General features: G+C 37.4%; 1 protein-coding gene across 1 annotated transcript in view; it reads right to left on the bottom strand.

The window, feature by feature from the left end:
* The window catches only part of LOC145685826 (leukocyte elastase inhibitor-like), a 42,644-nt gene extending 27,948 nt beyond the window's left edge, over positions 1 to 14,696 (bottom strand). Inside the window, exons 1-2 of the mRNA XM_081758414.1 lie at positions 14,412 to 14,696; positions 4,436 to 4,510 (exon numbers count right to left, since the gene is read on the bottom strand). Coding sequence (XP_081614540.1) covers positions 4,436 to 4,472 — 37 coding nt within the window. The 5' untranslated portion in view covers positions 4,473 to 4,510; positions 14,412 to 14,696. The remainder of the gene's footprint in view (positions 1 to 4,435; positions 4,511 to 14,411) is intronic.
* Positions 14,697 to 25,887: the final 11,191 nt, after the last annotated feature.

Genomic DNA, 25,887 nt, shown 5'->3' with positions numbered 1-25,887 from the left:
AAGTTGAATTATTTAAGACTGTTCCAGTCATCAAGAGTTGGCTTTAAATGACTTTTCTGGAAGCCGAGATCTAACTAAATACACAAAATGATAGATTCACCTCCATTTCGTGGAATCCACTACGTAATGTAAGGTTTTAAAATAATAAAACCAAGTTTCTCAAATCTTCCACTTCTTTTTCAGCTTTTTTACATTATTTGTTAGTTCCGTAGAGATTAAATGCAATGATAGACAGGTTTTCCAGAAAATTTTGTTCATGAAGGGGAGAAAGACCAAATTAAAATGTGATGGGGCTACACTTGCGCACTATTTGTCAAAAGGAGGGTCCAACAGAAGACTGACATGTTCTTGCAATTTATAGTTGTGTTGATGTATAAATCATCCTCCCATCAAGTAGTACTATCGTCTAAAGCAATAAACAGAACCAAATAGTGCGCTTTTTGTTGGCTGATGATGATTTCATGTCCTTGAAAACACTGTCACCACGTCACCCAAATAAGCAAAGCCTGTACAGCTGGGGAAGTTCAAGGGATGTACGCTAGGTTAGCGAGGGTAGGCAATAGAGTGGAGCGAAAAAAAATCAAATTTTCGAATATCGAATTCTAATAGGGCTTAAAAGTTGCGTATTCGCACGTTAATTAACGGAAAAATAACGAAAAAATTCATACTTTGGATCTTCAGTTCACGCAAACGGCCTAAAATATTTAAAAAATGACAAAAAAAAAAAAAACGAAAATTTACATTTACGGTAGGAATATACAGGTAACTTTTTTATATTTCTATAGCGTCTAAGTACTTTATTTTAGTTGTGTGAGGGAATGTTTGTTAATAATTTGTTAATGTGAGTGATTTTGTACATTTTACTTTCATAATGATTTTGCAGCTCTTCGCCCATTTGTCAACATTCTTTTTTCATGAAATGGCCCAGAACTCATCAGGAGGAGGTGGCTGCAATTCGAGTTCCACCCACATCCTACTCAACTCTTCTACCAATTAGGGTGTGATGAATTATGTTGACTTAGTCAAGGGCGTTGTCTTAAATTCAGATTTTTAATCAAATTTTGGCGTTGTGAGTCTTGAGAGGAAATTTGCTTTAACGTAGCCATCTCTGTTTTCTTGTCCGTACACTTTTCCTGCACACTCTGTGACAAATTTGACACATCTTTTAACTTCCTGAGTATGGCATGTAAGATGTAAGACATCAAACTCATGAGCAGATTTGTCATGCATAAGTGATAAGAGAGTGTCTGTTGTCAAGCTTTCGAGCCCTGGAGGAGGCGACTGCTTACATTTTCTCCAATCTATCAGCTCACTGTAGTCCGTGGTATCAGAATTTATTGAAGTTGCCACAAAAGTTCTAACAGATTTCAACTTCGGATATTGATTTCTTGCCTCTAGCACTCTCAAACCCATTCTCGTTGTCTCTCATACACTGTCATAGCTAACAATATGTTCTTTGGATTACAGAAAAACTTGTTTCTCTAAATTACAGAATCGATAATTCTTTTAATATTGTTTGGCAAATATCTAATTGTTTGAAGTACCTTCAAAATATGTTTAGGTCCATATTTCACTGACTAATATCTCTTTATGTCGAACCAGATAGGAACATGTCTTTATAATGTAGTTTACATAGCACTTTGAGTTCGTTTGTAGAATTTGTTTGAGAAACGTACAACATTAAGACCCGGTTTGCACATGTCAGCCATCGGAAGTAACTGAGAGGTCTAGGATCTCTTATAGCCACATCTGGAGCACATTGCCCTGTCTGAATTGCTCTGTTAGAACTTTTATGGCAATTTCAATAAATTTTGATTCCACGAACTACAGTGAGCTGATAGATTGGAGAAAATGTAAGCTATCACCCCCTCCAGTTTCTTATCACTTATGCATGGCAAATCTGCTCATGAGTTTGACTTCTTAAATTTTCCACGCCATACTCAGGAAGTCGAAAGGTGTCAAACTTATTACGGAGTTTCCAGAAAAAGCGTGTGGACAAGAAACCAGAGATGGCTACATTGGAGCAAATTCGCTCTCAAGACTCATAACGCCAAAATTAGATTAAAAAATCTGAATTAAAGACAACATTCATGATTAAATCAACATAATTTAGCACATCCTAATTGGTCGGAGAGTTGAGTAGAATGCAGGTGTAACTCGAATTGTAACCACCTACTCATGATGAGTTCTGGGCCATTTCATGACGAAAAAAGAAAACATTGACAAAAAAATTAGCGATGAGCTGCAAAATCATTATGAAAATAAAATGTATGAAATCACTCACATTAACGAATTATTAACAAGCATGATCTCACACAACTAAAATAAAGTACTTAAACGCTAAATATGTTTTTTTAAAGTAATCTCTACATTCCTTGCGTAAAGGTAAATTTTGGTGTTTTTTGTCATTAAAAAAAATAGGTCGTTTGCGCAAACTGAAGATCCAAAGTGTGATTATTTTCGTTATTTTTCCATTAACTAACATGCAAATACGCAACTTTTGAGTCCTTTTAGAATTCGATACGTACAAATTTGATTTTTTCGCGTAAAGACAAATTTTGGTCTTTTCCGTCATTTTCTCAAACTTTAGGCCCTTTGCGTGAACTGAAGATCCAAAGTGTGATTTTTTTGTTATTTTTCCATTAATTATCATGCAAATACGCAACTTTTGAGCCCTATTAGATTCCGATACTCGAAAATTTTATTTTTTCGCTCCACCCTAGTAGGCAAGTGGGTTGAACAAGGCAGGAACTGACAGCGGCAGAAGTATTATTTATTTTAGCTTCCAAGGAGCGTTTGGCTGACTCCAGGGGTTCGGAATTAAGCCTAGAAGAAACACTAATGGTGAATAGCCACCAGATCCGTAGCCAGAACACATCTTAAGAGCCTGACACTAAAAATAATACAAAATTTACCATTTTTCTTTTGCTTGTTTTTCATAAGTGAAAGGAGATAATGAAATGTAACTTACGACAATCATAGATAATGTTATTCTACAACAGATAATGTGAAAAATTTTCAGTTGCCATCCATAGAAATTAGTGTTGTCAGAATAACATTTTCCCCAAAATCTAAGTTAAGACAGCAATAGAGGAAGGAACTCAACTGCATTGGATTATGTATCGTGTTGTCTTGGAATCCTGTGAACTACTTTTTTAAATAATAGTTGTATTTACTTTGTAATAAATTGTGGCAATAAACTCTAAATATGGTTATCTCTGCCCTTACTTGCGTGCAGTTGAAATTTTGGATAAATAGACATTTTTCTCCTCTTGGTTGCTTTTGGGTTAGTAACAAAAGAAGGGAAATACGTAAACCGATGAAGATAACTGATGTTGCTATTACGGCGCAATTTTTATAGGAAGTTTTCTCAGTGGTAATCAAACAGAATACCCAATACTCAATCATCAACAACGCAATAATGAGAGGAACATTAATCAGTATTTACGGATGTTTGGAAAATTCTATGATACATGACACTGAATCATCCGTACACGTGTATATGTATCATGCTTTGTATCCTGGGTGTGGCACTTGCTAAGAACCAATAAGAAGGCAAAAGGGCAAAAACAAACCAGCATTGTGAAGAAGTGGTAAAGTTGTTTGCTTGACCAACTCTGCGTCACATCCACTGGTTAAATGAAAAAAAAAGACCCCCCCCCCAAAAAAAATCAAAAGTGCTTCGAAGGAAGTGCTTGGTGGGGGCCACGATGGCTCAGTGCTAGAACACTCAACTCTAGCGCGTGGGGTCTCTGGTTCGATCAGGGCGAACTAAGTTTGTGATAGACAACATCGTGTCAGTGGGTTTTCTCGGAACTCTCCCGTTTTCTTCCACTTTCTCATTCCACCAATTCTTCCATCATCATTCACTCGCTTTAATCATTGTCTCCCTTAGCGTAAAGGGCATAATCGTAGGACGTTAACTGAAAGACGTTATTTTTAAGAAAAAAAAAGTTCTTGATTCCAGAAGAATAAGTTATTCGCAGGGTAAAAGTAGCTAAATCGTCATTTAAAAATCACCAAAAAATACGTCGCCAATTAAAACTTTTTGTTTGTTTGTTTGTTTTTTGTTCCTAGCTTTGAAGTCAAATCACCTAAGCTTAACGATTTTTCCTCCAGATTGGCAACACTGACTGGAGCGAACGGTAGACACGTAACATTATATAAGGTTTCACTGTTAACTCAAAGGCACAAATTTTGAGATATACTTATTAATTAATCCAAACGCTGATTTATTCGGGTATCTTATGCATATGGGCAGCATCCCGGAATTGCAGTTAACGTAAATTTGTGAGTGATTTGATGTAAAAATATAAAGAAACATCTTATTATGTAGATATTCGATATATAGACCTCGTTAAGTATATGAATTTTTCATTATTATTATTATTATTATTATTATTATTATTATTATTATTATTATTATATTACTTACCAAGAAAAACGTTTTGTATGACCTTTGTTCCCGACATCAGGTACTTTAATTGAGATTTTATATGATAAAAAGAATCTGTAAAGATATACAAAATAAATGTTAATTACATTCAATTTAAATCACAATTTCTAGTGAGTAATATTAACTTAAAACACACATTTCTGAATATCCATGTCTTGAATTTCATTACTTGCTATATGAAACACTAGTTCTTGAGCCGCTGTACCAGGGGCGGATCCAGGATGGACTTCTGGGGGAGGAGCGGTGGGGTTGTAATACTGGTACTTAGAGCTACTTTTAAGAGCGTCAAACTCGGGGATGGGTTTTATTTACATATAAAATAAAAAAGGTTTCCTCTTCTGGGGGGCGATCGCTCCCCCCCCCCTGAGTTGTACATTATACGATACGGATTTATATCAACAAGTATGGACACAAAGCAGCGCCGTAACTTCGATTTTTTCTGGTGGGGGACCAAGCATTAATATATGGGTCCCCTAGAGAAAGTTGTTTTGGACCCTCCCGCAAAACTCGAAAATAGGCTCCTTCTTTCTATGTTTCTCTTAGGTACTTTTTGTGGGCCTCTGAGGCTTGTGGGCCCTCTCGCACGTCCCTGGCTCCGTTCCATACATGACAAATTAATTAAGGGAATAATATTGACAAATCTCTAAGTCATATGAACAAATATTATTTCTAGGGCCCTTAATATTAGATATTTTTTACTGAAATGGACCCACGACTCGTTTTTGTTTTATTTACATTTTGTAAGTTGTTTTGTTTATGTAATGTAGTGAACCTGTTTGTTGCGTCATTTATAATTTCATGTTCGTATCGTATATGGAATAAGAAAAATTTGTCTTAAAGTGGGTCCCCCTCGAACGGCGGGGAGCTTCCCTGAAGGAACAGTTGCCTCCCTGTCCAAGGGCACCGATCCTTGGGGGCCGGGGCCCCGTGCCCCCCAAAGCTCATTGGGCCCCCAGGTATTTTTATGAATATGTATTTTTATTGTTATATGTATTGTTGTATGCATTTTTTTATGAATGCCCTCCCCCCTCAAATTACAGAGAAATCGGCGCCATTGTCTCTGTCCCCCGACAAGTTATGGCTCTGGTACAAAGCACTGAGACGTGTATATATTATTTCATATAACCAATACAGATAACAAATAGAACATACATTAGGTTATTTTTCGATATAATCTCCATATTGGCTGAGGCACTGTTCGTATCAACGGATGAGGTTGAATATTCCCTCCAGGTAAAAATCCTGTCCTTGCATGTTCAGCCACGTTGTCATGAAGTGTTTCACCTCCTCGTCTGAAGCGAAGCGACGGTCTCCAAGGTGCTCCTTCAAGTGCAGGAACAGGTGAAAGTAGCTTGGAGCGAAATCCAGGTTGTAGGGTGAGGGGGTCGATCATGTCGCAGCGAAACTGCTTCAACAGCGTGGTGGTATTTTGGGCTGTATGCGGCAGCGTGTTGTCGTGAAGGAAGATGATGCTCTGAGTGCGAAGTCCTGGCTCTACCAGAGGCCTGTGAATTTCAGTCGTGGTTGCATGTTTCGCCCACAGAAATCGAAAAACTGAGCGGAGTTCTTCGCGAGACCAGTTTTCTAAACGAGTCGCCATTTGTGTTTACCTACAACTAGCGCCGCAGGTGACGGTTAGCTGAAACTCTGCACAGTTGCTAACTCTATGCATTAAAATTAGCAGACACTTCTCAATCCTCTATAACAGTTGAACTCCAGAAATATCGACCTTCTAATCTTAGTCTGTGATCCTCCCTCATAATGTTAAAATTGTTCTTAATTAAGAACTCTAGTTGTTTATATTTATCTTTCTTCCTATTTTTGTTTGCACATCAACTAATACGCGCTTACACATAAACATATTAATGCTCAAGTCTAAATATGGTTATATCCCTGGTCCTCTTTGGAAATAATTAACATTTAAATGGAAACAATGCAGAATTTAAATTGCAATTAAATCATCGCTTAAAGTTTAAATTTATAAATTTGACTCCATGCTAGCGGTATCTATTGGCGTCAGACAGAGACATCTATTAGCGTAATGAACTGACATGTTTGTCTTTTCTCAATAGGATTTGGAGACTCGAGGCGGAAAAAATGAAATGAAATCTTTGAGTTTTACGTCCCACGATTATGCCGGTTAGGCTAAAGGAGACGGTGGTGATGAGTAATGAATGAAATGGTCTAATGAAGAAAGTAGGAGGAAACGGGAGAACCCCGAGAAAACCCACGCACACGGTGTTTGTCCACCACAAAGATCACTTGGCGGGGCTGAGATCGAACCGGGGACCCCTAGCACTTACTAGCATCACCTATGCTTCGGCTATATATATATAGACAAGTGTTGCCAACCGTCCCGATTCTGTCGGGATTGTACCGATTATTTACTTGTTTGTCCCTCGTCCCGATTGGACACTCGTCGGGACGCATATTGTCCCAATTTATCGATTTGCAAAGTTAACTAACATTTTACTGGGCCATTTTTACTAAGGAATAACTTATTATTTTACGTGTACAGTTTTATGTATAGAATTAATTTTACAAATTTGTGTTTTGACTCATGAAAAAAATAATTCGCACTCATTCAGGTACGTGTTATTCAGCTGATTATTTATAATGTTTTCAAAGAGTCGCCATGCGTGTAGTCATCTCCGGGGAAAAAGAGGGACTCCGACACCAATTGTCCCGTCCCGATTTTTTCTTAATAAAAGTTGGCAACCCTGATATAGACTGTTTCATAATTCGTGTGTAAATTTAGTTTCATAGTACTCACAGTACTCGTAAAAGCTGTGAAATTTAGATTCATGGTACTCATAGTACTCGTAAAAGCTGTGAAATTTAGTTTCATAGTACTCGTAAAAGCTGTGAAATTTGCAGGCAATTTAGAGGAAAGCCAAAAGTTTTGGTTGATAGCAAAACGAGACCACGGGTATTAATATCTGCGGAGTTACAGAGTCAAAGGTCAAAATGCATTTTTTTTCATTATGGGATTTCAATGTTACATAGTAGTCTCACATGGCATTTTTTTTTTTTTTTTTAAAAATCCATCTCTGGTAGCGAGAGTTGGTATATCGACATATATTCTGATCCGAAACACTGTGATAACTAGAAATGTGTTCAATCGTGACCCGGTGACCTCTAAGAGGCCACCCGTAACCTTTGCGTTAAAAACTCATGTATCAACTCCTTATTGTACACAATTAAGTCAGTTAAAGATAATGTTAAAAAGCATATGCATAAAGAATCTACCGAACGCCCTTTTTAGCGAAGCGAAGAGATCAGCAATATCATCAGAGGGCAAGATCACAAAGGTAAAATTTCATATTTGATGCGTTATCAAGTATGAAACTGTGACGTTGAAAAGAACGATTTGAGCTGCCATAGAAAACATGCAAAAAGGTCCTCCCAAGGAGCGTGTACGATCATTTTACACCCAATATATATATGTAAAGCTATGGGCAGAAATATTCCTCCCATGAAGAAAGCATTGGACCCGTTACCCGAAAACAATGTTTCGGGAGTGTGGTGGCTCAGTGGTAGAGCGTTCACCTCCGGTGCTTGGGGACCCTGGTTCGATCCCAGCTCGCGCCGTGTGGACTTTGTAGAGGACAAACACCGTGCTCGTGGGTTCTCTCGGGGTTCTCCCGTTCCCTCCCACTTTCTTCATTCCACCATTTCACTCATCTCTCATCATCACCGTCTCCTTTAGCCTAACCGGCATAATCGTGGGACGTTAAACTTAAAGATTTCATTTCATTTTTCCAAAAACAATGTTGCTAACTATCTGGCTAGCAATTTAAGAGGCAAGATTTTTTTTTATAAGTAAGAGAGTTGACTATAAAATATAGATACTAGGTTAAATTAACAAATATAACAAAATATGTTCTTAACAACTAGAGATGAAAATACATTAATAAACCTTAAATAATTATACCAGATCTGGTTTTATCCCCAACATATATACAGTAGTATATTCGCATACACAAGATTAGCATAAGTATTTAATAATTAATTATTCATAATATTATATATATATATATCACTGAACATAAAAAATTTCACCAAGTGATTTGAAGCATCACTTGCATCTTTATCATCATAGTGAAAAGAAAAAAGGTGAGGGATATTGACAGTGGTTACTTGGGATCAATTCAACGCACTAAAAATTGATTTCATCTCATTCATTAACCTATATTAAAACCAAATTTGGCATAAATTAACCGTTTCCGGTTCCAGCGTTGATCGCGATTAAACCAAAAGCGGTCATGAACAGCGACAAGGGTACTTATTATTATTATTATTATTATTATTATTATTATTATTATTATTATTATTATTATTATTATTATTATTATTATTATTATTATTATTATAGTAATCTATTGAACGTTTGAACAAGGAGTGCCATCTTCACCTCTTCACCCTACTAATAGTCTCGGAGGCACGGTGGCCCAATGGTACAGCGCTTACGCCAGGTGTGTGGGGTCCCTGGTTCTATCTCCGGCTAAGTAAGTTTGTGATGAATAACACCGTGTCCGTGGCTTTTCTCCGGGTTTTCCCTTTCCTCCCACTTTCTCATTCCACCAATTCTTCCATCATCATTTACTTGCCTAAAGGGCATAATCGTGGGACGTTAAGCTGAAAGAATTCATTTCACATTTCATTTTTCTACTAAGAGTCTGATACAAAACTAAATTCGTGTTACGGAAAGAACACAGCATTGTTAATCACAGCAACACTGAAAAGTACGGATTCGACACTCATATCGACCGTTTTCGATCATTTTTATGTCACCCCTCCTACTCCCCCTAGGTGTGCTATTAGATATTACCGTCACTGAGAGGCTGAAATTAGACTTAAAGGGCATTTGAACTGTCAGCAGTTAGGCTATGGACCCCGAACTGTAGATTCGACGCTAATATCGGTCATTTTCGTCCATTTCTATATTTCCTCCTCAGGCCGGTAGCCAGCCCAAAAATGTAGGGGGGCCCAGCTGAAGTTAGGGGGGCCCGATCCAAAAATATTATAGTTCATCACCATACTATAATTCATTTGCAAGGCTACCGTGAAAATTTTACGGGGGCCCGTAAAAATTTAGAGGGGAGGCCCCTAAACCCCCTGGATACGGGCCTGTTCCCCCTCCCTCTCCCCTACATGTTTTAGGTCGTGTTACCTTAACAGTACTCTTTCATAGACTGAAAGTAATATTTGTGCTAAGTTTGGTTAAAATTCCTTCAGGTGTTCCAGAGTTATGCAGGAAGACATAGACACCACACACACATGCATACATGCATACATTTATTTTTATAAAGATTTGCTGAAATAGATCAGAAACTCAAATAAGGATGCTGTGCTCTTTCTGTATGGAAAGCCCAGAAACACAAATAGAAATGACCCCTTTCCTTGTTATTATTCTCTTGTAATTTTGTCATAATATTTAGGTTTTTTAACATTTTAACAGGAAGCTTAACATGCCATATATTGATCTATTTTCACCTATAAAACATTAAACTTTGTATGATGTGTGATTAAAAGAATGTATTCAAGGAATTATGTTAAACGAACAACACATAATTTGATTTTATGTGCATATCCTTGCCAGAAGTTCAAAACGTCATCGTTGTGGAAGTAGGAACTGCGACGTTGTGGTTCATATGCAAAAGCTCGGTCCCAAGGCTCATCCTATGTACTGCTCCTAAATCGGATTCGAATCGTGTTGTCGAATTGTCGTCTTGAAACCAAGACAAGAAGTAAATTTTTTAATTCGAGTCAAGACAAGAATCTAGACGAGACGAGAAATATCTCAAGGCTTGTTAGATACACTAGCTCACCCAACTCATAGATCTCAAACACTATTCTAGTGCCATATGATCTATATAATTACATAAAAATGAAACTCACTATGTTTGTGACTTCGTACTGCTCGAAGCATCCGATCGAGCTCTGTCAAATTTTCAGCATACATGAGGTTCAGGCCTGGGAAGTTTTCTTTTTATTATTATTATTATTATTATTATTATTATTATTATTATTATTATTATTATTATTATTATTATTATTATTATTATTATTTTATTATTATTATTATTATTATTATTTCGCTTTGACGGTACTACGTTGGGGAGGAGGGAGCTATATAAAAATAAATAAAACTTAATCTGCCTTATGCAGAGTAGTTTTGAAGTCTGATTAGCGTCACACTAAAGGCCTGACTACTGCAGGAAACATATGTTAGTCGAACTCTTTAGTATGGCAATAATCACGCGTCAGAATGACTCTGCATAAGGCCCAATAATTCTTGAACAAAGAGACCGATCTCTATCAAATTTTTTGCACATAGATGAGGTTCGGATCTAGGATAGTTTTTATCATTTCACTTTGACGGTGTAACTTAAGGGAGGGAAGGGAGGATATATATATATATATATATATATATATATAAAAATGATCGAAAATGACCGATATTAGTGCCGAATCTATACATTTCGGGGTTGCTGAAATCAAAAGAGAGACTCTCGATGCCGTTTAAATCCAAATTCACACATTTATGTCCAAAATGAAACTATTTTCCCCGTGCGAAGAACGGGCATTCTGCTAGTTCATTGTATAAAAATACAACCAAGAGCATTTATCATCGTTTATAAATTAGAAAATCATTACACAATATACTGAAATATACAAGAAATCTGGTTTAAATATTGTGATAAGTAGCGATGTCTAAAAGTTTTCGGGATCCAGAATCCGGAAAATATATTTTCCGGAATCAGTAATTACACTTTCCGAATTTAGGAAAAATTACGATGTCGAAAACATTCCGGAATTCGGATAAAGCCGGAATTTTTCCGATTTCCGGATTTTTTCCGAAATCGAAATGTTTTAAATTCCGGACTTTTTTCGAATTCCGGAATTTTTCAGACCGCGGAATTTGATCGAAATCCGGAATTTTTCCGAATTCGAAATTTTTCCAAGATCGGAATTTTCCGAAATCCAGAATTTTTTCGATTTTACTTTGCGGATTCCGGAAAGCAAATATTCCGGAATTGGCCATCCCTAGTTATAACACACCTTCGTGGACCTTTGGTGACGTGGGAGAATTCTGACAAAAAATCTAGATGGAATTAAGAGCAAAATCACTATATAAATTTTTAACATAAATTTACTAAACGAAAGAGACGAGACGAGACTTCTTCAAAAATTTACGAGACGTGACGGGAAATCGTAATTTCTCCCGGGCAACATTAGATTTGTAGAACTAGATAAATGAACAATATTTAAAATTCGATTCTCATATTTGAAATTTTATTCTTTAAAATACAATCGGTGTCCACGATAGAGATGGAATGAGTCATAATCTTTACCCAGATTTAGTATTACCCACGAGACGAGATGTATCATTTTAAATTTGATATTAGACGACGAATATAACAAGTCTAGTCTCGTTTTTCAGACGAGATGATAAACTTCACGAGTTCGATGTATAACGCTAGTTCGTTCAAGTTTTAGATCTCAAACATTATTTTAGTGTTAGACATGACTCACAATATAGCTACTACGAAATCGTACCAAATTCAGAATACTAAGAAATTCGCAATTATAAACTAACAAAATTGTACGAACCCAAAAAGCAACCCAAATGGGGAATGGTGGAAATTTTATAACGAAGAACTGCGTAATTTATACCGTTAATCTAACATTGTTAGAGGCATAGGCGCCGATATTTTAATTTTTCAACGGGTGCTCATAATCTGGCACTTCTAGTAGTAAGATAAATCACATCTCGCGTCTCATATTCTATTTTCTTAACAGATCCAATAGACCACTGCTTTTCAAACTACTAGAAGGGGGGGGGGGGGTTCTGATAGAGATGAACATGAAAGGGGCACAAGCCACTGTAATGAAATGAAAAGCGTAAGGTTTTTATTTTAATTAATTAATTAATTTTCACCATGACCACTTAAAGTTTGTATCAGACCAATAGCCAGCCCAAAAATGTAGCGGGCCCGGCTGAAATTAGGGGGGCCGATGCAACCATATTATAGTACATCACCTTATTATAGTTCATTTGCAAACCTAAAGTGAAAATTTTAGGAGGGCAGCAAAAATTTAGGGGGGGCCGATCTCCCTAGACCCCCTTGATACTGGCCTGCTTTGTATTCAACAAAACTTTAACATTGAAATGTTGATTTTGTGTGCAAATGTGTCTTAACGATATTGGTCAAAGAAGAGAGAAAAATCCAATGAGTGCTGAGCAACCCTTAAAAATCTTTGTAGTTGGTGCCTATGGTTAGGGTGATAGTCTTGAATTGAAGGCTCAGGTGAGCAGGTCATGTAACCAGAATGGAAGAAAATAGGAACGCTTTCAAAATTTTAACTAGAAAAGCAATTGATAAAAAAAAAAAAAAAAAAAAGAAAAGAAAGAAAGAAAGAAAAAAAAGCACATTATGAAGACCTTGGTGGAGAAGTCAGGAGAATATTAAGATAGATCTCGCAGAGATCGAAATACAAAGTAGAAACTAGATCTAGTTGGCTAAGGACAGAAATCAGTGAAGAGCTTTTGTGAGTGCGGCATTGAATCTCCGGGTTTTCTTGGTCATAAAGTTAGTTAGTTAGATTATACAAACACAATAAAGAGAATTTATCAATGTTTAAATATACACAAGTCATTGCACAATATACTTCAATAATAAATAATGGTTTAAATGACCTTTCACGATACTCTAATTAGCCATATTGTTGGTCTAGTGGTTACGTGATCCCTGGTTCGATTCTTGATCAGGGAGATAAATATTTACTTTCACAATGATTCACTTTGATTAATCTAAAAGACATAACCAGGGTATCTTTAAAAATAATTTTATTTCCATTTCATCAACAATTTCAGTGCTTGTCACCTCGCTTAACCGACTTCACTAAGATACGGAGGGAACAGTGGTACAGCGCCTTACCTCTAGTGCGTACTGTTCCTTGTTCAATCACAACCCAAGAAAATTTATGGTGCACAACATCTCATCCATGGGTCAGTGGCGTAACTAAAGGCTTGGGGGCCTCCTCGCAGACAGCGTGGAGTGGGATACCTTCTCTACGTCCTACTTCACGATTTGTGGGCCCCTTGATGGCTTGCCCCCCCTGCAATGCGGGGTCTGCGGGGGGCCCTTATTTACGCCACTGTCATGGGTTATCTCAGCGTTGTCCCGTTTCCACTTACATCCTGATTCCACAAATTATCTTATAATCACTAAGTTTCATTAATTATTTCTTTTCTCTGGCCTAAAGGGCATAAATTAGAAAGAACAAACTTCACAACAGAAAAATATTTCCACATAAATAAAACCTTTCAATTGATTACAAGACAACCTACTCTTAAAACAAAAGCGTTTTTGGTTTGATTTCAGTTTAATGTCCCGTTCAGCGGCGAGGCTATATGAGATGTGGAACTACAGCTTAATGTGGGATCCGAACCACATGAACTTCCGCCGGGAATCGAACCCGGTCTCACATGCCACAGCCGCGTACGATAACCGCTTAATGTGGACCCGCTTAGTAGTCGCTAACGCTCTCGCCTTCGGCGCGAGCGGTTCCGGGTTCGATTCCCGGTGGGGGCACTCGGTCGAAAAAGTGTGAAACGCGTTTTCAGGCCAGCCACCCTGAATGAGGTTTTCCTGGGTTTTCCTCATTCACATCAGGCAAATGCCGGGGTGGTACCAAACTTATAGGTCCCAGGCCGCTTCCTTCCTTTCCCAATCCTTTCTTCCTTCCTTTTCCACGGATTGTGTGCTCGCCGAGGGACGTCATCTCTCATAACGTGAAAGGCTAAATGGCCTTAGATGCAGAAAAGAAAACCCAGAAATCTAAATCCTAAATCCCTATAACCGCTTAGCCACGGGGAAGCACCTTACAACAAAGGAAAATAATGTAAAGACACTAAAACGAGAATAATAAAAGGTATCATACTCACTTGTTCTTTAACTATTCCAGACTGGAGCATGTAAGGCAGGCGATAATTAATATCTTCGTTCCTTATAGAGAATGCTATTCATGAGAATGCTATGAATGATTCTCCAACTACAACAAATAAAATATGACGTCACCAGCTTTCAGTGTTATAGAAAATATACCAACGTTACTTCTGTGAGGAAAAATAAACACTTCTTAGTGACGTAAGTTTGGTTCCCAATCTGAAGTTCTAATTGTCTATCGCTTCACTGATCGGAAGTACAGTTGTATTCATTGAGTCATCAGAATTCCATTTCAAAACAACAAATTTTCTATTATCGACAACCCTGAAGGAAGCAAATAGAGTACGTATTGTTGTTGATGTTGTTTTGTTCCAGTCCAACCAGGAAAGCAAAGGTTTGAAGACCTGGTAATCTCTTTAAATGTTATCAGAAAGAAATCTCCAAATGTTCAAGTCAAAGAAGATAAACATGTTTACAAGGAAGTCAGAGAAAACTCCATTAATTTTATTAAGTTTATGATTTTCTTAAGAAAAGATAGCATTTTCCTATGTATTCTTTCATTTGCAATATCCAAGAGCACTGCTAACATTATTCACATAAAAAATAAACTAACAAGGAAAAATGGATCTATGGAATCCGAAGCTCCAAAAAGAATTTGAGCTCAATCTTCCCTTTCAAATGCGCGAATCCTACCCATTTAGTTATAAGGGCATTGCCTTACTGTTTTCTGTGTATCCAGCATTGAAATAGTCTGAAAGCGGTACGTACATCAGTGGCGTAGCTATGAGGAGGACTGTCCGTACTAAAGTCCACCCTTGAGCTCCTTCGTGGTTAAGTGGTTAGCGCACGCGCTTTTGGCCTGAGAGAACCGTGTTCTATTCCCGGCGGGAGCTCATGTGGTTCGGATTCCACGTTAATCAGTAGACCCACGTCTCATATAGCCTCGCTGCTCAACGGGACATTAAATTCAAAATCGACTCACTTCAACTCCAAATCAAATCTAAAATCCCCTCTTGATATCGAAAATGAATTTAGCTTATACGCAGTATGTTTCGTTTGTGATTCCGAATATTGTGCTTTTTATTTTTTTGACATTTGAGTTTTTTGAATCACAGCCGCTAGAATGGATCTATATCACACCAAAGTACCTCGCGAGAGAAATTAGCTCAATTATATAGTATTAAATCGTACCCCAAACTATCTCAAGTTTTGAATACATTTGTGGCGCTATACAATACGAGACAAAGGTACTTGGTAAGTTTCGAACGGCTAGGAGTGATACTATACCTTGACTAGGGGTAATGGAGACAGAACCGCATTTATTACGTTAGTACCATGTTGGTGGCTATCTTAGAGTTCGCCATCTTGGATTCAGGTCCTTTTTTTTTTTTTTTTTTTTTAATAGCAATTAGCATCTGACGTACAAGTTGGAGTTGCATTTCACCACAAAACATTTCTGACGTTATTTGCAAAGTATATCCAATTATTTAATTGTTATTACCTGCATCTAAATATTTAAAATTGAAAGTGACTATGTTTATGACTTAATAACTGTTGAACCATCCGACCGATTTCGATCAAATTTTCAAAATAGATTAGGTTCGGGATTGCAAAGTTCTTTATCATTTTCAATTTGACAGCGCAACTTATGAGAGGGATATATATGGAGAGTGATATATATATATATACAGTGGCGTATTTACAATTTTGTTTCGGGAGGGGCTTTGCTAACTTTCGGGGGGGGGCTATGCCTGTAAATGTGAAAATTCTGCAGGATATTTCACTTACTTTACTATACTAAGTGATTTCGGGGGGGGGGCTTAAGCCCGGAAGCCACCCCCTAAATACGCCACTGTACATATATATATATATATATATATATATATATATATATATATATATATATATATATATATATATATATATATATATAGTGACTGGTAATTCCATGCATTCCTTGCAAGGGAATATTCTACAAGTACTTTGGAACATTTTCACCTATATGAACCGAAGGTCACAAATCAATAGTTTCTGAGTAATTAGCACATGTGCGATTTCTTTGAAATTTGCCGGCTAATGAGAGGGGCGCGAGAAAGTTTTACCTTGACCCACTTTCACATATTGTAGGAAGCTTTAATTTCGCATGTTTAATCCTGCATACATATGTAGGTCATGTGGTAATGTACAGCTCAAAACTCTGTATCGCTGCTGTGTTATAGGTCCAAACGTGAAGTAAGTTGTAGTGGTCCAAAATCCTTTACTACACCTAAGAAAACAGCGTGGCAACATCTCAGAAGTAGTTGCCACTAGGAAATGACTGCATGGTTGGGAAGAGGTGGAAAGAAGATGGTGTGTGGTCAAGGGAAAAAGCGAACTATGGTGAATTTCTAGTTCAAAGGAAGTCTGTGTTCTATTCTGAGCGACCAAAGTGGTGATAATTTTATTTGCGATCAACACGGAGTATTAATACTTACTTTCCAGGCAAAGGGTACCACAATTACCAGGATATACCATGCCTCACTGCTGCGTGCGCTGCGGGATTCTGTGATATTCCAGAGTGTGACATGCTGAATAAAGGTGTTCGCCTCCTGGAAAACAGCGAACCCGCTCACTGCTCGAACGTTGGCCAGATAGATGCACGACCCTGATATGAAATTCATCATAGTTCGCGTTTTCTCTTGACCGCACACCATCTTCATTCCACCTCTTCCCAACCATGCAGCCATTACCTCGCAAAGAGTTTGAGGAATACCTATATTTAAAAAGATTGTCGACTAATATACCAGTACAAAACGTGAGAGGTCTTATGTCAGTGGTGCTCTTGCTCCTCTCCCCTACCAAGCGAGCTGAAATGACGCTCCATTTGTGATGGTCTTGAAATTCTCGCCCCGGGCGCTTACGACTCACGCTACGGCCCTGCATATATATATATAAACCCTAACTTCGACCATCACAAATGGAGCGCACTGTTTGTAACTAAAATTCATACATATAATTTATCACAAGAACACGTTTTACATAGTGACATTTAAAAAAATACCTTCCAGAAGATTTAGGTTTAGCGTTAAATATGATTTCAGCAAACTAAGACATAGTAATATTCATAGGCATGCGCAGTAGAGGGGGAGAAAATTAGTAGCGCTACCCCTTAAAGCAGCGTTTCCCAACCGGTGTGCCGCGGCACACTGGTGTGCCGTGAATGGGCCGCTGGTGTGCCGCGAGGAAATCGAAACAAATTATTAATTCTATAGCAAGCAAATTGCAAGACAAAGGAAAAATGCATATTTGTATTTCACATTACTATGAACCTCTACTATGAATCTTTAACTTTAAGTTTCATACCGTGTTACTTTTCTGTACATTTTTAATGTTGAAAAAAGTATTTGTTATCATTGTTATAACTATTATTGCTTCTTTATTGCTGCAGACTATTTCGTAACTTGAAATTTTAAAATATCATTCAACCCTTTCGACAAAGCAAACATGCATACAAATTACCTACATTTGTGTTTTAAAACTAAAAGAAATTTGTTTGTTCGTTCGTTATTTAATGATCTTTCTTCTTAGTGAAAGGTTGGATACAGTTTTCGAAAAAGAAAGCTTAGTTTTTAAAACCTGAGTCCAATATTTCATTGCAATTGTTTTTTTTATTTTTAAATTAGAATTAAAAATAAGCATAATGATTTACCACGGGGAAGAACCAGTGATTGAGCTTTCTTCTCTGTGAGAAGGAGATCAGTAATCACAGAAAAAAATACCACGGTATTATATATATTTACAAATAATAATAACTGTGAGTGTGCCGCGAGAATTCAAGTTACACCCATAGTGTGCCGCAAGTTGAAAAAGGTTGGGAAACGCTGCCTTAAAATATGTAACCAACTTATAATCACTTCCTTACTTTTCTATGTTGTTTTATTTCTATTTGCCTCAAGGCTGTTAGTGTCGTGTTACAAATGGACGCCGTCTACCGAGTTCATTCCACACTACAGTTCTACCGTTCAAGATGTAGTATACACCTAAGACACCATCATCAACAGTGTGAACTGCGGTTGCCTCCTAACCGTTGCCAACCCAGACATCTGACGGATTTCCAACTCCAGGTGTTTCTATTAAATCGATGTAGAGGATTATAAGAGTCTATAGCTACAAAATAATTCATTTTTATGTTTGGGCTACAAGTAGGGTTCAAATCCACTACGCTATTTTTAGAGCACAACCTCGTTACTTTTTGATCTTCGGATCTGGCAACACTGACTGGAGAAATTAAGTCACATCACATAGTTTACACATGGCAGCAGTTCAAATCACTAAATACATTCTCAAGCTCAAAACTCTACAATAATTGAATGACAGTGTCTGTCTAAGGCAGCGTTTCCCAACCGGTGTGCCGCGGCACACTGGTGTGCCGCGAATGGGTCGCTGGTGTGCCGCGAGGAAATCGAAACAAATTATTAATTCTATAGGAACCAAATTGCAAGACATAGGGGAAAATGTATATTTGTATTTCACATTACTATGAACCTCTACTATAAAACTACAATTTTAAGTTTCATACTGTGTTACTTTTCTGAACATTTTTAATGCTGGAAAACGTATTTATCATTGTCATGACCATTATTGCTTCTTTATTGTTGCAGACTATTTCGTAACTTGAAATTTTAACATATCATTCACTAAATTCAACAAAGCAAACTTGCATACAAATTACCTACATTTGTGTTTTAAAGGTACAGGAGACTTGTTTATTTGTTCGTTATTTAGTGATCTTCCTTTTTAGTGAAAGATTAGATACAGTTTTCGAAAGAGAAAGTAGATTTTTAAAAACCCGAGTCCTATATTTCATTGCAATTGTTTTCTATTTTAAAATTAGAATGAAAAATAAGCATAATGATTTACCACGGGAGAAAACCAGTGATCGAGCTTTCTTCTCTCTAAGAAGGAGATCAGTAATCACAGAAAAATACCAAGGTATTTTATATTTACAAATAATAATAATAATAACAATAATATATATATATATATATATATATATATATATATATATATATATATATATATATATATATATATATATATAATATGGGTGTGCCGCGAGAATTCAAATTACACCTGTAGTGTGCCGCAAGTTGAAAAAGGTTGGGAAACGCTGGTCTAAGGGTTTGCATCGGGGTGAGCGACTTCCAGAAAATAGCTCCTTATCTCCACTTCGTCATCTTACCTGTTACTCTACTAATGGCTTATCGGAGGTTAAAGAGATTATCCCTCTTAGATATTAATTCAGAGTAAAGTACAAATTCTTTATAGCAAAGTTTAAAAGCACAGTAAATATAGTTCTGAAACCAAAAATATCAAAACTGGTTTAGCATTACAATGCAATAGGAACTTCGTAACATTATACACAGTACGTACAACTTACTCGAATACTAGAGTGTAGAACCACCTTGAGCGTGTAGCAAGGATTTTAATGCTCGCAGAATTGAAATTTACTTTGGAACAGTTTCCATAGAGATAGACAGTTCCGCTCAAAATGCAACATTCAGTTGGATCAGCAGCCAAAGATTTTGAGTGATGTTCAAATTGGGAAGCTGAGCGAGTCGGGAGGATGTCGAAGTTAATTCTGATACAATTGAATGTTTAAGATTTCAAACTCCGTTGAGGAATTGATATTCTTTATCTTACGCATTTAAGGTGGATCACTAGGTGTTCTCAGTCCTATGCTAAAGGCGCAGCTTGAATAGTGCATCGTTGCCAGAAAGTGTCGAGTGTTACTGATGCCAGATAATAAAGGAAGTAATGATGGAATTCTGCTTGGATACTTACTGGAGAAATTAGTTTTCGACCTTTGCCGCAATTGACAGCTAAGTTCCGCTTCTTAAATTGCAACGCTAGAATCCAGGACTTTTCTTATTGTGACTACTACAGTAAACGTTCAAATTTGGCAACAACGCATTATTCTGGTACTCTGTGCAAGTTTCTTCTCAAATCTACTTCGTTACATGTAAATTAATATTTAAATAAAATGTGAAGCATAACACGAAAAACGGTCAAACAATATATCTATTTCATAATAAGATCGTTACTTTAAAGTACTTTACGCATACAAATAAAACATTTCATAAAAATGAGCACTTCTAGTAAGATCTTACAGCAAGTGCCATCTTGTGTGCTCATTTAAAACGAATCAAATATTTTCTTTTATTTGTTTCGTTTTTCGATATCAGGAGACACAACCAAATGAATCAGTGTCTTGTGCTGTAGCTGAAACATAACTCTATCTTATAGTACAATATTTATAATATGTAACGTTTCATTGCGCTGTAATTAAGGGAATGAGCTAAAATATGTATTGACTTCCGGGTGGTGATCCGCCTTAATAATTATACAGGGATACACAAGGACGTACGTGGGTCCTGTTGATCCAGAACTTCCTCCCCCGGAAATTATGACTTTCTGTAAATATAGTTTTATTTTAGAGGTAATTCTAGAAAATTTAATATGCTTTATCCCCATATCAAATTTGAACTCTTTCAAAAGTTCCAGACTAATACTGAAAAAAACTCCGGCGTACGTGCTTGAGAATGCAAACTATTCATTTCAACTTTCAGTGTTAAAGACGCATATACTATCATTTAGAGAGATATCGACACTCAGGAGATTTCGACACTTTTAAGATCTGACAAACCTAGTGATCTTACATGCACGCGAGAAGAAACATCAAGTACGTGGAAGGTTAGTGTCCGTTCTCAGTAACAAGGTGCATATGCAGAGAAGTTAATTTTGCCTGCTGCAACGGAAGCCTCTAAAATAGGTACATAAAACTTTATTTAACAAAAAAATATCCGTTATGTTATGTTTCAGTAAGTCAAAAATAAGGTATAGCGGTAATATATGTTGATGAAAGAGGCAAAGGATTGATGTTATGATAAAGTATACCCTTTGTATGCATGTGTGTCAGGCTAACACACATTGCTTGTTACAGTGACAACTCGTGCCAGCTTTTGTTAAATCAACCCATTTAAGAAATAAATCGACAGTGATTTTAGGGAGATTTCGACATGTAGTTCCTTTGTTGTAAGGAAAGTCATCAGACAAACGGACTACCGTCTGGTTCATCTTAGTGTATTCATCAGAGGTTTAGCTTACTAACAAACACGCTTTCTCGGTTTCTGGGTCATTTAGTCTGGTATAAGCCTAATGTTAAATTACTTTTGGTTTTAGATTAACTCAGTACACGTGTCAAAGATCCTGATGTATTAAATAAAGCCTCTAATGCTGGTATAGAAATGTTGTCCTCCACTACACAGTACTCAAAATTGTCAATCTTTAATATATATATCTTTCTTCCGCAGTTAGAAAAACAATTTCAACTTATCTCATGAGAACGTTGCTAGTAGGAACAACCCTGGCAAAATGTTGTGAAAGACTATGAGACAGCCAGTTTCAATTGGAAGAAATCAGCCTCAGTTGGATTCTTCGCATATGGAATCAAAAGATGATTGTATTAAAATGTGACTTTCGATTATTGATTACTATGGGTAGTAAATACTGAAAACAATATGTTAGAAAACAGGTGTAAAATAAAGTTAGTTGTTAACGAGCTTATACTATTTCCGTGTTCATCTTGTAATTATTTCAACTCAGGTTGTACCGTAATAAATGGCAGCAAAGTTCGCAAATAAGCCATACGTAGAAAGCAGCAACCTTAAATCTAGTATTTCATTGCATTTTATGTTTCTATAGTCCAAAGATCTGAAGGATTTCATTCTTTATATAGTGTTCTCCCGCAAGATTTCCAATACCTACTCATTTACAGCAGTCCGTTTATGTGTTCTTGTACTTGGAAATACTACACTTCAGGGGAAGGTATGATGTTTTCTAGCTAGGGCAAGGATTACTGTCAAGTTTTATCTCTTTTGCAGAATACAATTATCATAACTTTTAGAGTATTATCGACTTGTTTCTTAACGTGACGAAATGTCCCTATAAAGGTAACCAAGAAAGTTTTGTTGTTTTTTTTACCCACCACCTTCGAATATTGATATGTCACCTAAGACGCACAAGGAAGATAAAAAATAGTCCTCATCAGCATCGACGACCTTCTGCCAACGTTCTGGAAGGCCATGGATTCCATCGGGGTAGAACTTGGTGGGCCGTAAAGCGAAGAAGGTGTCAAATGCATTTTGCGCCTCTACTAGAGATTTGAACTGGTGTTCTCTAAGGTGATTGTCCAAGGAATGGAACAAGTGATAATCGGACTGTGCAATGTCCAGGGAGTAAGCCGGATGCAGTAGTGTTTCCCATCCAAGACGTAGAATGCTGTCTCAGGTCACCCTAGGAATGTGTGGCTAAACGTTGTCCTGTATAAGGAGCACCCCTTTGCGATACAGAAGTGCTGGCTCCAGAGGTTTGAGTTTTTCTTGAACAGGGTTCAACTGCTGACAGTACACAGTTGCATTGTTACTCTGACCAGCTGGTAGCAGTTCCTGATGGACGATTCCGCCAGCAGTCCACCAAACACCCAGGAGGACCTCCTTCTGGTGTAGTGCTGGTTTTGGCCGTTTTGGAATGGTTCATGGGATGCTAACCAGTGATGACAACACCGCGGATCTTCGTGCAGGACCCACTTCTCACCACATGTCAACACCCTGTCCAGAAATATTTCCTTCTTCAGACGAGACAGCAAAGAAACACAGGTGTCTACTCGCATTGCCTTCTGGCCCGGAGTGAAATCATCGACTCAACTTGTAGTGGTTCCCAAGTTGATAGAGGGTCTGCAGAATTGTTTCTCCATTCACACTGAATTGCGGTTCCAGTTCTTCGCATGTCTGGCCACTGTTCGCCTCAATTGCTGCCTGAAGATATTCATTTTGTACATGTGTTGGTCTTCTGACACTTGGTGCGTTTCGAGTGTTTCGTCATCGTCCATAAACTTATTAAACCACCGCTGCACTGTCGGCGTAGTCACACCACCCTCACTAAAGGCCTGGCATATCTTCCGCCTCACTGCAGCGGCGTTTGACCCCAGTTTGAACTCGTACAGCATACACGCCCTTATGACGCTCTATGGAGATCCCAAGTTCATTCTGTGGGGGCGCGGTGGCTCAGTGGTAGAGCGTTCACCTCTGGTGCTTGGGGTCCCGGGTTCGATCCCAGCCCCACTTTGTGGTGGACAAACACCGTGCTCGTGGGTTTTCTCGGGGTTCTCCCGTTTCCTCCCACTTTCTTCATTCCACCATTTCACTCATCTCGCACCATCAGCGTCTCCTTTAGCCTAACCGGCATAACCGTGGGACGTAAAACGCAAAGATTTCATTTCATTTTTCCCGAGTTCATTCTGTCATTACGCAAGTTCGTGGTGTAACTGAACTGCCACAACCAAGTAGTATGTTGGATATACCCACACCAACACCTAACCTTCGCCTTATCTCCATTCGCATTCAACTCAAGTTGTGAGGGCCAATGGAACACAGACCTCTACAAAATGCGACATACTGTAACTTTCCTGGTTACTTTTATATTATGGAGACTTAATGTATCTATACACACATTTTAAGCCTTATGAGCAACATACGTTATCAATAAGTCTCCAAAAAGAAGTTTCTAAAAGCTACAAGATGTGGTTGCTAAAGCTTTAACTACACAGGATCACCACCTAGCCGCTTGAGAGTAGTCTCTATATCATACAACCAACATAATTTTAAAATATATTTTTAGTATAATGATTCACTAACTAATGCATTTTATTATAACAATATGTATACTTAGTGATACTTTTATAGTAAAATATTTGTTATGTAATAAGTAACACGAAGGAACGTTCTTTTGTGTTTTATCATTCAATTGTCAGATTACTTTTTTGCGGTGGATTTATACATGATGCTGTTCAAACCTTCCAACTCCAATTTAAATAGAGGTAAGTGAAATTCAATTTTTGTAGATTAGGTAGTTGAAATGCCTGTTGTCACACGGGGAAATAAGATTTATAGAAAATATTAAAATCCCCTTTTCCCTCATTACTCATTTCAATGGAAGTATGATAATAAAAATCTGTAATATACTCTATCTTTGGCATACATTTTGATACACTTTATTTCCCTAGAATAAAGTTCTTACAGGAAAATGACATTATGTAAACCCAACTCGAGGCTCGTACTAACAATATTCGAATACTCATTTCAAACAGTGTAGAGTAGGTCACTGTGACCTACTCTGATTCACCAAAATCCATCGTCATCAACTCTGACACATCATCCACGGCCTCTTCTCTACTGAATAAAGAGTTTACACTTGTAATGAAACAAGACTGTGAAATTGTCACTAATCAGAGTTTGAATTTCTACGGTCAATCGCTCCAGCACCACTCTGTTACAATAACAATGGATCTGACCTTTACGATATAAAATGGTAACGTGCATGTCAGTGAGGAAATTGAAGCACTTCGAGGTGGGGGGAAATTAGTGTGTGCCTAAAATATACTTGTACAAGAAGAGTATTCTTGCAAGTGTTAATTTCTCAACGCATTCCAAAGAAACTTCCATTCACAGGAAAATACCCGTGTACAATATGTAAAAAGTTATGGTTTCTCAGTTTACAGTATTTTTCTCACAAAAGACTTGAAAAATCAGTTTTCATAGTGTATAAAGGTGCGCGGGTATCCTATGTGAGAGCATCTCATAAAGTATGCTCATAATTGTAATTTGTGTAATCATAAAACACCACATTAAATTTAAGTTACAAATAAGCATAACTGCAATTATTATGAATATTTTTTAAAAGTAGTTTACCTAAAGCAAGGAAGAGACTTATTAAAAAATTAGGTACAAAGTTGAATAACACAGATAAGCCATTAGTAATAGAAGTATACATTTTCCATAACGCTAATTTGCCACCTTAAAACAAATCTGAAATCGGGTTTATTTTCTGTTAGCCTCCAGAGCTTTTTCGTGGTAAATCATCCGCAGCAGAATGATGTCCATCCTCCAGCCGAGAAATAACTAGCTCGCCTACTTTGAGCTTGTCTAGCGGTGGGCCATTAACATTGATGAACAAGTTAGACAATGTTTGAGCACTTAGTCTATTTCTAATATCAGTCATCTATAAATTCATAAGGGGAAATCCCCGTTCGCACTGTCGTGGAATTTGATAATACTTCTTCCCGATTTCTGCAACTCCGCATCGAGAATTTGCTTGTTAGGCTTAAGTCTGATAATGATTTTTCTCGGTCAGTTTTGAAATACTCAGCAAGAAATATCACCTCTCTATCACCATACATCTTTTCCATATCGACCATGTCAGTTGGCAATGTCGACTCATGGAGAACAGAAACTTCATCTACCACGCCTTCGATGGGGAATCTTGTGCATAAATTATAAATTTAAGCCTGATAAACTGATGATTTCTTATTTGTTTACAAATTAATTTTTGTAATTACATAAGAAAGTTTGATGTCATTGCCAAGTTCCCTCCCCCCTA

This window comes from Thermobia domestica, chromosome 5 (assembly GCF_964235325.1).
Source record: "Thermobia domestica chromosome 5, izTheDome1.hap1.1, whole genome shotgun sequence".
NCBI classification, from domain to species: domain Eukaryota; kingdom Metazoa; phylum Arthropoda; class Insecta; order Zygentoma; family Lepismatidae; genus Thermobia; species Thermobia domestica.
The sequence above is the reverse complement of the archived record's forward strand: the minus strand, read 5'-3'. Positions and strand labels throughout refer to the sequence as shown.